At 52.0% G+C, this 14,414-nt stretch overlaps 2 protein-coding genes across 3 annotated transcripts in view; one reads left to right on the top strand and one right to left on the bottom strand.

Moving 5' to 3' along the window:
• Positions 1 to 6,213, top strand: part of Rilpl1 (Rab interacting lysosomal protein like 1) — a 33,303-nt gene extending 27,090 nt beyond the window's left edge. The window contains exon 7 of one of the 2 annotated variants that reach the window (XM_071616129.1): positions 3,489 to 3,624. In XM_071616129.1, the coding sequence (XP_071472230.1) occupies positions 3,489 to 3,609 (121 nt within the window). In that variant the 3' untranslated portion in view covers positions 3,610 to 3,624. Of the gene's footprint in view, positions 1 to 3,488; positions 3,625 to 5,722 lie in introns of those variants that run through there. The other variant, XM_027921405.2, reaches the window with a different exon arrangement.
• A 1,271-nt stretch (positions 6,214 to 7,484) lies between these two features.
• On the bottom strand, positions 7,485 to 14,056 carry Snrnp35 (small nuclear ribonucleoprotein U11/U12 subunit 35). Its single transcript, XM_027921395.3, has 2 exons — positions 13,742 to 14,056; positions 7,485 to 10,178 (listed from the first exon to the last, which is right to left on the bottom strand). Exon 2 carries the CDS (start codon positions 10,173 to 10,175, stop codon positions 9,441 to 9,443), a length of 735 nt encoding a protein of 244 aa, XP_027777196.1. The 5' UTR covers positions 10,176 to 10,178; positions 13,742 to 14,056; the 3' UTR covers positions 7,485 to 9,440.
• Between the last annotated feature and the right edge of the window lie 358 nt (positions 14,057 to 14,414).

Consider the following 14,414-nt stretch of genomic DNA (forward strand, 5'->3'; position numbering starts at 1 on the left):
GGTGCCCGTGCCAGCCCCACTCGAGTGAGGACAGGCAGAGCCTATCCTATGTGCTTCAGTGGCCACAGCTTCTGGGTATCCCCTAGGGACTTTGCCAGACGGTTCAGGAGCCCCATCGATGCCTAGGCTGAGGGAGGGGAGACCGGGTTCTGCATCCTTCTGTCATTCATCCCAGGTCTTTAAGGATCAGACCTCTCCACCATCTCCAGGGCCTGTGCACTGCCTCTGGGGAGCCTCTGGCCCACAAGTCTCAGAATTCCTTCCAGCTGAAGGAATTCTGAGCACACCCCCACCCCTCCCAACAGGTAATGAAGAGTTGACTTTTGCCAACCTCAAACTAGATGAAATCTTGAGTTATCAGAATCACCCATGAACCCTCTTTCCATTAGCTCTTCTACCCACGCCTGACCAGGCTGCCTGGCTGTCCTTCCCTTCCACGTGGCTTCATCCCTCGGAGCCCCTGTTCCTTTAGCTTATCCTCTGGTGCTGCGAGCTGCCTGGGGAGGCAGCTGGAATTGGGAGCTCAAGAGAAGACAGAGAGGAACAACCTCGCACCGTGGGGTGCAGGTGGCCAGTCCCATAGCAGCCCCTGCCTTCTGGGGGTCACTGGGGGAGCCAGCTGGCACAAAAGGCTTTTGACCAGCCCAGCCAAGACACTGGTAGCCTTTGTCCTCCTCAGGGGACTGAGAGCTGCGGCCTGTGAGCCCAGAGGTTGGGAGGAGCCTGGGGCAGGGAGCGATCTTCCCTGGGGCGGGGAACAGCAGTTCTTAAGATGGTTCTTAGCCGATGGCCTTTACCTCCCCCTCTATACTCATCTGGGCCTGGCTACTCTGCTGTCCTTGCCTTGCTGTAGTCCTGCAGCTGTTGAGTGGACTTCACAGCTGGGTTCCAGCCCAGTCTAGTGCCCCTGGCCCAGTGTTCCCCACCTTTCACTCCCAGCTGTTGAGTAATGACCACCGGGAAGGCTATGAGACCTCACCAGCTAAGACCACTTGAACCTCCACCCTGCCAGAGGCCCAGAGCCGGGACAGTTCTACCCATTTCTCAGATGAGGAAGGCAAGGCCCAGGGAAGGTGTGGAAGTCCATTAGATCATGTTACCACCGAGGCTTGGAGTACGGCTGCTGAACCCCTGGCTTTTGTCTATGCAAACCCCTCCCACATCCAGCTGTGGGCTGCCTGCCCAGGTCCCTTATCTCAAATATGCCATGAGTCAGAGACGTCAGACTCGGACATTTCTGGGCTGAACATAATAGGGGAACCAGAAACTCTGCTGCCAGTCAACAGCATGCCTGAAGATGGTCCAAGAAGAGCTTGTGACTGAGCAGCCACTGGCTGGAGGGGACATTGGCACTGGTCAGGAAGGTCACGGGGGAGCCCTGGTGACTTCAGACTCAGCCCCAGAGAGCGTGGCAGCAGCGCCCCCTTGGTGTGGTCCCAGCCTCTGGTTCCTGCCCCAGGCACAGAGCTGCTCTTCACTGGGGTAGGCCTCAGGCTGCCCTGGAGCAGGGTGCAGCAGCCGCATGGGGACCCCGGGGAAGTGAGGGCTCAGAACTGGCCCTATGGAGCGGAAGGGCCGGCCTGGGAGCAGGTGGCCACACAGTCTTAAACAGGAGGGGAAGCAGCGCATTCTGTCCCTGTCCTCCCACCCGCCACCCCTCCTCGTTCCAGCCAGAAATAGCTGCTTCTCAGCCGCCCATTGTACCGCCTAAATGCCACCCTTAGAGCTGCATTTGGTTTGAGTCTTCCAGAATTATCTGGGGGGTGGGGGTGGAAAGCAGTTAAAACCAGCCACACTATGTCCAAGACACCTCCCTCTAGAGGTGGAGGCTTTTGCAGGACAGTGCCTGGGATACTGCAGACAGGGGCTCCAGGTAGTGGTCCCAGCAGCCATACAGACAGGAACTCAGCCAGGACCCTTCAGGTGACCAGAGCCCCTTGACCAGGCCCCAAATGAGCCCAACATTTCCAGGTGGGCAGACTAACATCCATCTGGTGTCAGGGACACCTGCCATGTGTGTCCAGGGGGTGCCTGCTTGGGACTCCCTGGCACAGAGGGGCGCAGAGTGGTATGTCCCAGAGCCACCTGTGTTCGGCAGCCTGGCTTCTCAGAATTGGGAGTGTTTCTTTAGGCAAAGGTGTCCTCTGTTTTTGGTGTCATTGTGAAAAATTATCCAGGTATTCTGCGACTGCCTTCTCCTCAGAGATGGCCTTCAAGCCCATCGAGACATAGAGGAGTCACCAGACAGCATTGGACAGAACTCTTTTATGTCTTTTCTCAGCCACCTTAAAAAAAAAAAAAAAAAAATCACCCTGGGCATGGTGGCACCCACCTGTGATCCCAATGACTCCTGAAGCTGAGGCAGGAGGATCCAAGCTTGAGGCCAGCCCCAGCAACTTAGGGAGACCGTGTCTCAAAAAATATGGAGACATAAATTTTTTGGTACCAGGGATTGAATCCAGGGCTGCTTAACCACTGAGCCACATCCCCAGCCCCTTTTGAATGTTTTATTTATAGATAGGGCCTCTCTGAACTACAGTTGCTGAGGCTGGCTTCGAATTCACAATCTTCCTGCCTCAGCCTCCTGAGCCACTGGGATTAGAGGCACACACCACTGCACCCAACCTGTCTCAAAAATTTTACAAAGGGTCTGGGGAAGTATTTCAATGACAGAGCACCCCTGGGCTCCTGGCTGCCCCAAAAAGGAAAAAAAAAAATCATAGCTTTTCACCATAAGCTCTGGAGGCCTGGAGTTGTCTTCATTTCTGTGCCCCAGCTGAGGGACAGATGAGCATTGGCTGTGGCAGTGGCCCACCCAGACGGGTGAGGTGAGGAGACCCCTTAGGGTGGCACAGCTGCCTTGGCCCTCATCCTGCCGGCCAGCCTAGGAGCAGGGAGCCTGCAGCTCGCGGTGCTGGGGGAGGCTGGAAGCACCATCGGCTCCCCCCACGCCCAGGCCTGCTATCCCTCCCTGGAGGCTATCATACACCATGTTTTGTTGGGCTGCTGTAACAAAGTGCCACAGACGGGGTGGGGGGCTCAAATGATCGGCTCTCAGGTGTTCAGGCCAGAGCCCAAGATCAGGGTGTCAGCAGGCTGGCTCATGAGGACAGTCCAGGCTCCCTTCCCCTCTGTGGTCTGCTGGCCTCTGTGGCCGGCCATGGCATATACAGCCTGTGGTCACCCAGGGCTCGGCCTCCCTGACCACACGACAGCCCCTTGCTCAGGCTCGCATCCAAGTCGCTGCCTTTGAGGAGAACATTTGGGTTGGGCCCGTCCTCCTGCAGTGCGGCCTCGCCCTACCTGGTGACATCCACCAGGGACCCCGTTTCTATATGAGGGTACATTCTGAGGTGCTGGGGAACAGACGTCCACACCTGGAGTGGGAAGGGGACACAGTTCACCCCTGACACAGAGGCGTGCAGCCCCGGGCCTGGCTGTCGCTCCCTGTTCATCTTCTCTGTGTCTGTCTGTACTTCTCTGACCAGGATCTTTACAGCCATCATGCCCATGGTGGCAGCTGGACTGATTCTAGATGACCCCACGCTGCAGCCTGTGCGACGCCTCGTTTCCCTTGTAGGCACTGTGTGTATTTGGGGTTCCATTTGACCTGTGCCTTGGGGGTGTGCTGAGGCTACTGCTGGGGCCGGCCTGTGTCCTCGGGTCACTTGAGCTGCATGGCCGTCACCTGTGCGATGGCATCTGAAGTGGCCATCGAGCTACTGCTCTCTTGCCCCACCTGCACGCTGCCGCCCTGGAGTCTCGGCTCGATCACCCTTAATTCTTTTTATCTTTTTCTGTTTTTGTTCTAAAAAAAAAAAAAAAACCAAAAAACACAAAACCACCTTGCCCACGATGCAGTAAAGAAGGTCCTTTGACTGACGGGTCAGTAAGCACCGCCCACTGCCATCTCTGAGTGCCACTAACCTGTGTTCTCCCTCCTCATGGTGCCACGCTTCCTAAACCGCTTTGTTGTACCGAGCCACGGGCAGCCGCTGTTTGATCTTGTGACAGAAAGGAAAGCAGGGGGGCGGGGGCGGCTGCGGGGACCTTGCCATGCTGAGTGGCTTTCCTGCTTGCTTCCGTCGGCAGAGGCCAACGACAGGGTCACGCTGAGTTTCCGACAGCTCATTGCCGCAGTTCCCCGTGGAGTGGGACCGCACACTCACGTGTCCTTGTGGAGAAGGGAGCCCCTGTTTGCTAGGGAGAACGTCCGGGGATACACTCGTGTTCCCCAGCTTTCTGATGAAAGAATACTTGATTCCTGGTAGAGGGGGCCCGGAGCGCCCCGTGAACACAGACGAGTAAAGGTATTTTCCCCTGGACGTGGTTCAAACAAAGCCCCACAGGTGACTGCACTAAAAGAAGGGATGGGCGAACCTAGGTGGGAACTAAATATAGCTTCTCTGAAGGTGTGAAGTCCCCATGGTTTGAGTCTTCTTCCTGCCCCCAGGAGACGTAAGACAGCTGTTATATTCTCTCTCACCGAGTTCAGAAAGGTGAGTAAGAACTTGCTGGCAACAGGAGGAATCCCGTTAGAGCTTGAAGCATTGATAGAGACCCAGGAGCTTAGAGCTTTGGGGATCCTCAAAAGGGGCCAGGTTCACCGGCCTGGGTCCTAGTCACTGTTCATGCGATCTCGAAGCAGACCTAATAGGCCTCTCCGCGATCTCTGTGCTCTCTTCTGCCTCTGTCTATCAGGTTCACTGTGATCCATATGCAGGAGTCACAGCCAGAGCTGGGCAGAGTGGCACAGGCCTGTAATTCAGTGACCCAGGAAGCTGAGACAGGAGGACCACAAGTTCCAGGCCAACCTGGGCAACTTAGGGAGACGGCAGACCCTGACTCAGGAAAAAAACCACAAAAACAAAACTGGGATACAATTTGGTTTAAAGCACCCTTGGATCAATCCCCTGTACTGGGGGGCGGAAAAAGAAAGAAAGAAAGACAAACTTCTTGGGCCGAGGTTGTGATGCCTTGCATGCTCAGGCCCTGGGCTCCATCCCCAGCACTGCAAGGGGAAGACCCTGGGCCTGTGGTACCTGTTGTGCTGTAGCTGGTTATAGCAACACATCCCCAGGGCCCATTTTTGAAAGTCCAAACTGATGTTTCCCGAATTTCTTTCACCTACTATATTCACACTGTGTTTCTAACCAGAGAACTCTGTGCCAAGATGAACTTAACACATTTTATTGGTCTAATTTTTCTTGAATACCTACATGAGCCTCATCCTAAGCAGTAAAATCCATGAAATCTGGGCTTTCCAATGTGTGACTTCCATAGTCTCCCGATGGACATCTCATAAACCCATAACTACTTCAATTAGGAGCACTTCGCGGTGTACATCAGAATCACCTTAAATTCCACACACTTCAGGGACTCCTTTTAGGGCAGAGCGCTTGCCTGGCATGAGCTGGGTTCCACTCCTGGCACTAAAGAACAGAACCAAGATGTGTTCCCATAGCTCTCAGTGTCCCCTGGTCCCCAGAAGGATCTCACACATTTCACATGTGCATGCCTTGCTCAAGCGGCCTCCAAGGTCCTGGGGCTGAATGCCATGCAGACGCCCCTGCTGCTTTCTAGAATCCTGACCTACCCTGTGACTTCTTCCTTACGTGGATTTGCCCCCGTGTTTGCTGTGTGTCCCTGGCATTGCCAACAAAAAAAGACCACGTGCGGCAAAGGGCCAGCTCTCATTTCTTTCTCATTTCCCTTCCAAAAGGTTTAGCTTCTTCTCCAGAGATAAGAAGCGCCTGGCCAACACGCAGAGGAGCATGCACATCCACGAGTCCTTCGGCCAGTGGGCCAACACCCAGCGGGACGACGGGTACACAGAGCAAGGACAGGAAGCCCTGCAGCACCTGTGACTGTCGCCCCTCCACCTGAGGGCCAGAGATGTCCGCAGGCCACACCAGCTACCGAACTGAAGGGAGCCCACTGAACCCCAGCCAGGGGCCGCTGGCCTACACCCTAGTGCAGACGAGCCCTTAAAATGAACCCCTCAGACAAACTGTGTGCTTTGGGGGTGGACATTGAAAAACTGATGCCAAACCCTAAAGAAATGTCTATTTATATCCAGGGCTTTTGCCGTTTATAATAGATGACTTTGACCCCTTAGGATATATATTTAATATTCCCGTGGACTGAGACCAGACTTTGCGTTAACCTTAGTAACAAGCTTCTTTAAGCCAAATACATCACTTGCCACTGTAACTGCTGTTTGCTTTGCCTTATATGAAATTCTAGGTGTAGAGGATTTATCATCACTTTTGTGGGAGACAGTAAGAGGCGGCTCGTGTTATCATGAGACTGTCGTGGTGATAAAAGATTGCAGAGAGCATACTGACTGGACAGCCAGCCTCTGATGTCCCAGGGTGAGCTGCCCAGCTCAGACACAAAGCAACAGGACAATTTTGCAAGAGCCGGCAGTTGCTCCTTCTAAGTCAGGAGCATGGGGCCACATCCAAAGCCACGCACCTTGAGCCCGCTGTCCTAACCCACCAGTTGCTAAGGATGAGGTGCTAGAACATCTCCTCATGTGCGGGTTTTTTTTTTTTTCCCCTTCCTTTTAATGGCATCTTTTTTCTTCTGTGTTCACTGTGTTTAGCATCCTGCAAAGAAAGCAAATGTCTCCAGACTGGGAGCAGGGTGTGGTAGCCTAGGCGATGCAGGAAGACAGGTGGGGTAGCAGAGGAAAGCTGAGGGCGGGAAGGGGCAGGTGGCTTGGGACTGCACACCTGGCTCACAGCTGCAGTGGCCAGCTGCCCTGGCTGCCCCTGAGCAGATGGGCTGGCTCACATGGCTTTTCTCCACCTGTGGAACACCTGGTGTGCAGGACGAGGTGTTCAGGGATCCAGAAAGGCAGCACTTCCTAAGAGCATTCGAGGATATCTTGACAGGTGGGGCCACATTCTGTGCATTCAGTAGAGTCTCTGTGAGGTGGATCTGCAGGATCTAAAGAGCCTCTGCTGTGGAAATGATTTGGATGGGATAATGTAGTTGCTTTAGAGCAGTGGTTCTCAAAGTGGCCTGCACCTTAGAACAGTTAAGTGTTTATTCTCAAAGAGTGTAGGAGCATGGCCAGGTGCAGTACTGTAATCCCAGCAGCTCAGGAGGCTGAGGCAGGAGGATCACAACAAGTTGGAGGCCAGCCCCAGCAACTTAGCAAGATCCTATCATCTCAAGATAAAACAAAAAAGGCTGGGGATATAACTCAGTGGTTAAGTACCCTTGGATTTAATCTCCAGGACCAAAAAAAAAGGAGGGTTTGGGGATGTGGCTCAATGATAAAATACCCCTGAGTTAAATTTTGGTTAACACACATTTTTTTTTTTTATTTGCATAACACATATACACACCTTGGGATGAATGTGTAACTCTAGTGTTAAATTATTTATGTTGGATGAAACCTCTTGAATTTCAAGAACCTAAACTCTCAGAGATACAGCCATAAGAAAAAATGCTAAATGTCACTTTTTTCAAAATTATGTGAGCAGTATGGTATTTATTTAAGTCCACAGAAATTAAGGCCAGTAGATCTAGCTCTCAAACCCACCAGAGGCCAAATAATCAGAAAAGGGAGATTCAGCCCATTAGAACAAGCCACAATGCCTTCGCTGATCCTGACCCCTGTGTTCTTCACTTCATTCTGTGTAGCTTGTCCTTTCAGAGAGCCATGAGACTGCCATAGATCACAGCCCCACGATGCTGGGGTTTAATTTTAAATGCCAACCAGAAGAAAACATAGGGTCAGCAGTTTGTGCTAGAATTTACCTTTCAGAGTGCCCAGATGTTTGGGCTGGTGTTAGCATTAAGTCCACGCATCCTTCGCCGCTGGTGCTCTACCATCCCTTTGAGCGTCTTACGTGTGTTACTAGGAACTGGACCAGAGTTCACTCCCACTGAGCCACGTCTCCAGCCTGGTTTGTCTTTTGTTTGAGACAGGATCTTGCTAAATTTGCAGTCCTGTCACAGGCTCCGAGTCATTGGGAGCCACCATGCCCAGCTCTATCCTACTTTTAATTCAATTCAACCATACCTGGGCTATGGATAAGAAAACAGAAAAGGACCAGGAGTGGTGGCGAACGCCTGTGATCCCAGCTACCAGCAAGGCTGAAGGAAGCAGGAGGATCGCAAGTTGGAGGCCAGGCTCAACAACTTAGTGAGGCCCTGTCTCAAAATACACTGGGATGTGACTTAAAAAGGACTGGGATATGGCTTAGTGGTAAATGCCCCTGGGACTCAATCCACAGTACTGAGGAAAAAATTAAAAAGATATAATTTATTCTGATCAGATCAGGGTCCCAGAGTCTCAGATCAGTGTGAAGGACTGTGAGCCACGCCCTCCTTTTGCCCCACACTCAAGATCATTTCAGAGGGACTGGGGCTGCAGCTCAATTGTGGAGCTTTTTTTTTTTAAGAGAGAGAGAGAATTTTCTAATATTCATTTTTCAGCTCTCGGTGGACACCACATCTTTATTTTATTTGTATGTGGTGCTGAGGATCGAACCCGGGCCACACGCATGCCAGGCGAGCGCACTACTGCTTGAGCCACATCCCCAGCCCAGTGGTAGAGCTTTTGCCTAGCATGTGTAAGGCACTGGGTTCAATCTGGCACCACATTAAATAAATAAATAAAATGAAAGTATTGTGTCCATCTACTACTAAAACAATTTTAAAAATTAAAAATAAATAAATAAACAAAAGTACTGTGCCCATCTACAACCAAAAATTAAAAAACAAACAAACAAACAAACTCAGGGCTGGGGCTGGGGCTGGGGCTGAGCCATAGAGTGCTCACCTAGCACATGCAGGGTGCTGGGTTCAATCCTCAGCACCATATAAGAATAGAGATATTGTGTCCAATTACAACTACAAAATAACATTTTGAAAAAGAAATTTCAAAGAGAAAATCAAGACAAATTCTCTACAGGCAAATGAAAGCAGAAAGGTGGCTGCTCACAAGAGCCTGCTGTACAAATGTGACCAGCAGCAGAACTGCTTCTCCATCCTGTTAAATAACAGTGATTGGTGGGGATATGGCTCAGGGTAAAGCGTTTGCCCAGCAGGTACCAGGCCTTGGGTCCCATTCTCAGCACTGCCAAAGACAAGACAAAACTCTGTCTTTAGAAAGAGGTGGTGAAGGGCTGGGGCTGGGGCTCAGTGGTCGAGAACTTGCCTAGCAAGTGTGTGAGGCACTGGGTTCCTCACCACATATAAATAAATGAATAAAATAAAGGTCCATCAACAACAAAAATATATATTAAAAAAAAAAAAGGCAGACGAAAGAGGTGGTGAAGGTGACAGGTTCAGAACACCACCTTGAACCTCGGCTCCGGCCTGGAAATACCTGGGCTCCAAACCCCATCATCAGTAAGCTTTATTCGTGCTTTATTGAGTACAGCCTGCCCCTGTCCTGTGCCCTGTCCCCCGCCGGGCCTCTACTTGCTTCGGTCCCTCTTCTCCCTCCCCCTGGGCCTGTCCTCCCTGGGGTCCCGCTCCCAGTCGTTCTCAGGCCACGCCCTGGATGGCTCTCTCTCGGGCCACCTCTTCTCCCGGCCCCTGTCGTGGTCCCGCTCCCTGGCCCTGGACTCCCAGTGTCGCTCCCGGGACCGGGACCGCTCCCTCCGGTCCCGCTTGCCCTCTCGGTAGAGGTCGCCCTTGACCACCGGCAGATTGATGGGCTTCCGGAAGGGCCGGTCACGCCCCCCGAAGCGCAGCTGCCCCGACTCCTTCTTGCCGCCCAGGCCGCCGCCCAGCCGCCGCGGCACCCAGCCCCGCAGCGTGCGCTCCAGCTCGTAGTCCACGAAGAGCTCGCGCTGGTCCACCAGCAGCCCGTCGGCGTCGCGGTAGGCCTTGAGCAGGGCGCGCTCCTCCCGGAACTCGATGAAGGCGTAGCCCTTGGAGAAGCCGGTCACCAGGTCCCTCACCAGCCGCAGCCGCCGGATGTCGCCGTAGCGCGAGAACACCTCCCTCAGCTTGTCCTCCTTGGTCTGCAGGTTCAGCCGGGCCACAAACAGGGTGAGCAGCGGGTCCCCCGTGACGCCCTTGTTGGGGACGTACCGGGCCAGCATGGCCCTCCACACAGCGCGGTCGTGCGGGTCCTCGTCCGTGCCGTCGATGCTGCCCGCCTTGAGCGGGTCATACTCCTTGGCGATGGGCATCCAGTCGTTCATGATCTGGGGGAGACAGGCAGTGAGAGCCACGCAGCCCGGGCAGCGAGAGCCGCCAGTCCCCGACCCAGTCAGAGCCCAGAGCGTGAGCCTGGTTCCCCCACAGCAGGGCACTGACGCTGCTCCGTGGTGTGGCCCGCGGTCCCAGACCCTCCACTGCCAGGGACTGGGTGAGAGGGCAGGCAAGACGGCCCACGCCTGAAATCCCAGCGCCCAGGAGACTGAGGCAGGAGGATCCAGCTCAAGGCCACCCTGGGAAACTCAGTGGTAAAGTAACCCTGGGACTTGCATTTATTTATTTTTTATTAAAATAAATCAATTTACAGGAGGCTGAGAGGGCAGCTCAGGAGTAGCCCAGATGGCAGGCTCCTCTGCTCCCCAGGAACCTGGGATCTCCTCTTGACTCTATTATCCCAGGAGCACCGGAACTGACTACAGGAACTTTTACTGGTGGGCACACCGCAGTTGTCACTCTGATGGGTGACAACTGACTCTCGGGATGCCTGCTGGAATCGTAAGGTCTTGTCAGCACTCAGACCCGGCTGACACTCACATAAACCCCTCCTCCAAAACCAGGACTCTGTGGCCTGTCCATGGTCATTCTCTTTCCTGATGGCATCTTCCCATAATATTAAAATGATGTCTATAAAGTTTCTCCTCTTAATCAAGTTTTCCTCAAGAATCTTTTTGCTTTGCTTGTTCAGTTGATGGGGTGAGTAGGGGCAGTGACCAGTTGCTAACGGGGTGCACTGTGGAACTGCTCCCCCAGTAAAAAGCTGAACACCCACAGAATAAACTCAAAGCCAAGGGCACTGCACTTGAGGCCTCTGGCCTCACTCACACTCTCACCAAACCCCATTACAAAGCCTCTTCACACCATGAAGGCTTGCTCCTGGATGCACCCCAGTCCTCAGCTCCTCTCTGCCCTGCAAGGAATATTTCCTTCCTTTCTGCCTCCCACACATCCACTTTTAGAAATCCCACCAATCCTTCCAAGTCCAGCTTCAAACTCCCCCCACAGAGCAAATGTGCCTCCCCCGGCTCCCGGGACCCCTCCTGGACTGACTGTTCTGCCCCACGCACAGTGAACACCCTTGAGTTTATTATCTCCAGGTCCTAGGACACTTCCTGTTGAACACTGGGGAACTGAACTAACTGCCTTCCAAGTTCAACAAAAGGGCCTGTCACTGAGAATGGAGAGGGAGCACACTGTGCCACACACCACCAGGTGGTGGAAGGAGGAGGGTCCCGCCTGTCATCATCAACAAGCAAGTGGAAGACAAGCAAATGGAAGCCAGGCACCGTGGCCACCACTGGGGAGGGTGGGGCAGGAGGATCGAAAGTTCAAGACCACCCTCAACAATTCATGGAGGCCCTATGTCAAAATACAAGGAACTGGGGATGTAAGCTCAGTGGTTAAGTGCCACTGGGTTCCCAGCACTGAAAAAAATTTAAAAAGTCAAACAACTTTGGAGAAGATGCTTCTCTGGTATCTTAAGCAGTAAAGGATGATAGGCCATGAGGGCATCAGAAGGCACAGAGGACAGGAGTGAGACATTTGCAGTCCTGTTCTGGCTCTGGCTCACTGTCTTTTCTCTCATGGATAGAATTTCTCCACGTGAAAACAGAAGAGATGGAGCTATGGTATTTTGGTCCCAATCCTCTGGTATTTGGTCTACAGAGACCCCTTATCTACTGGGCCTGATATTCCTGGAGTTTAGTCTTATTCCCCATTCCATCACAGGGTTGCAGGAAAAAACTATGATGATTACAGATTAGTCCAACACTTAACAGGTGCCAAGCACTGTGCTAAACCCTCCTCTAGCTCTCAGCAACAGCATGTAGGTAGGCACCGCTATCACCATCCTGCCAGATGAGAAGAGCTGGACACAACCAGGCACCCTGGCACACACCTGTGATCCCAGCGGCTGGGGAGGCTGAGGCAGGAGGATCACAAATTCAAAGCCAGCCTCAGCAACTTAGTGAGGCCCTGAACAACTTAGTGAGCCGTGTCTCTAAATAAAATATAAAATAGGAGTGGGGACATGACTCAGTGGTTAAGCAGTGCCCCTGGGTTCAATCCCTAGTACTTAAAAAAAAAAGAATAAAAACTCTTACCAAGTCATAAAGCTAAGTGGTGGCCCAGTGAGGGGGTCTGAACCAGGAGCTTTGAACGAGGAGCTGTGTTGAACTCCAGAGCTTGAGCTCTTGACCATTTGCTCAGGGGGCTTTCATGAAAGATAAGGCTTTGGAGATTAGAATGAAGAAAATCCATCAGGATTCTGGGTGTTGGAGACTGAGATCCATGATCCGCCTCCAACCCCAGGAGGAAAAGAACCCCTCCTCATGCAATATAAAAAAACCATGTCCATGGGCTGGGATTCTTATAGCTCAGTTGATAAAGTGCTTGCCTTGCATGCACAAGGCCCTGGGTTCAATCCCCAACATTACACACACAAAAAAAAGTCACAAGGATCCACCAACTAAACTTACATTATTGGGGTTGGGGATGTGGCTCGGTGGTATAGCGCTAGTCTAGCACGTGTGAGGCCCTGGGTTTGATCCTCACCTCAGCACCATATAAAAATAAATAAAATAAAGGTACTGTGGCCAACTATTTCTAAAAAAATTTTTTTTTAAACTTACATTATCGTACATAGTGACAGCTCCTGTTCCAAGCTTTAAAATTACTTAAAATTAAAATCTAAAGAATGATAAAGAATTAAGCACAAAATTTGTTCTGTCTCATCTGCATGTTTTTATCAATACAACAGCAGCCTGCACTGTTCATAATATAATACGATATTTCTAATTGTATCTGCAGCATCGCAGCATTATATTGAGATCTCCTGCAGCAACAATCTCCTTGGATTTTTACATTCTGGTCAGGGGAGAGATTTGAGAGAGGATTGATGGGGTGGAAGTGGATGGGGCAATTAACCGTCAAAGGCAAAAATATGGGAAAACGACAAAGGGCACTAGGTTGGAAATCAGACTCTCAAGGCTGAAGACCCAGTTCTACCATGTAGTGCCAAAACTTAAAATTTAATTAAAATTTTGAGAATCTGAATTATTATCTATAAACGCGTCTACACGCCACGTCACTGGGTTTTTGCGGACTGGATGGTATCAAAGAAAGTGCTTGTTTATAAGTTATCATAACACAAATAAAAGTTTTGTTCTATACAAGTCTCTCGTTCCAGGGTCTTGGGATGAGCCAAAGCCCCGCTCCCGCCGACAGCTCCGGGCATGCGCAATGGCGCTGGGGAAGCACGGGCGGAAGTCGGAGTGGGACGGCCTGCGCCACACTGCCAGCGCCCCCATTCCCTCAGCCACCACCTCAGCCTGGCTGGGTCCTCCGACCCCTCACCTCCTGGGTGGGCGCAAGGAGGAAAGGGCCACCTTTCCGTTCCAGTTCTCGCCCCTCTGGCCCGCAACGCAGCTTCTGAACTGTCCCCCTTTGCCAGGTTTCAACGTGGCGCCGCGCACCTCGGCGGCCACAGCATCCCCACAGAGTCCCTCTTCTTTCCCTCGGGCGCAGGCCCATCCCTTCAGATGCTCCCACTCACCTCGGCACAGCTCCGGCTCGCGGAGACCTTCCCAGACACCGAGATAGATAGGCCCCGACTCCGGGCAAGGGGAGCTTCCTGATGCCGGCCTCGACCAGACGTCTACGTTGCCAACCGCAGATTCGTCAGATGCTGTTTTCCTTTTGCCGTTTTAAGACGTCCCGTCACCTGCATTGGACCTCAGGGGCGGGTATCTTCCGAAGAGATTGCGCTTTCATTTGTTTCTTTTTTCTTTTCTTTTCTACACGAAAACAAAAAATGCTAAATTGACCAGTTGCTATAGCACCGAATGTGCAGTTAGTTTTTTCTGGGAACCGCTTAGGCTCACATGTGGTTATGATGATTTTTAATGAGCCTCGTTGGCATGAAATTTTATACACGGTCCCAGAGGTTTCATAATCCCTGTGTTGCCGAAAGCTCGGTCCTTGTCCCCATGCCAATCCAATAAGGAGGATACGGTTTTGAGAAACAGGAAAAAGAAGGTTTATTGCTTTGCTAGCAAAGAAGAAACCCCAGGACTTCTGTCCCAAAGGCTGGGATTCTCCCATCAGCAAGAACAGAGGTCTTTTAAAGAGGTGACTCAGAGAAAATGAGATTAGGGAGGAGAAGGTTAAGGAAAAGAAGATCAGGGAGGAGGTCAGGGAGAAGATTGTTGGGAAAAAGAAAAATCATG

The sequence above is a fragment of the Marmota flaviventris genome, chromosome 1, assembly GCF_047511675.1.
Source record: "Marmota flaviventris isolate mMarFla1 chromosome 1, mMarFla1.hap1, whole genome shotgun sequence".
Taxonomy (NCBI): domain Eukaryota; kingdom Metazoa; phylum Chordata; class Mammalia; order Rodentia; family Sciuridae; genus Marmota; species Marmota flaviventris.

Excerpts from the sequence above, each read along its gene's own strand:
- Snrnp35 (XM_027921395.3), bottom strand. The coding sequence starts at position 10,175 with ATGAACGACTGGATGCCCATCGCCAAGGAGTATGACCCGCTCAAGGCG.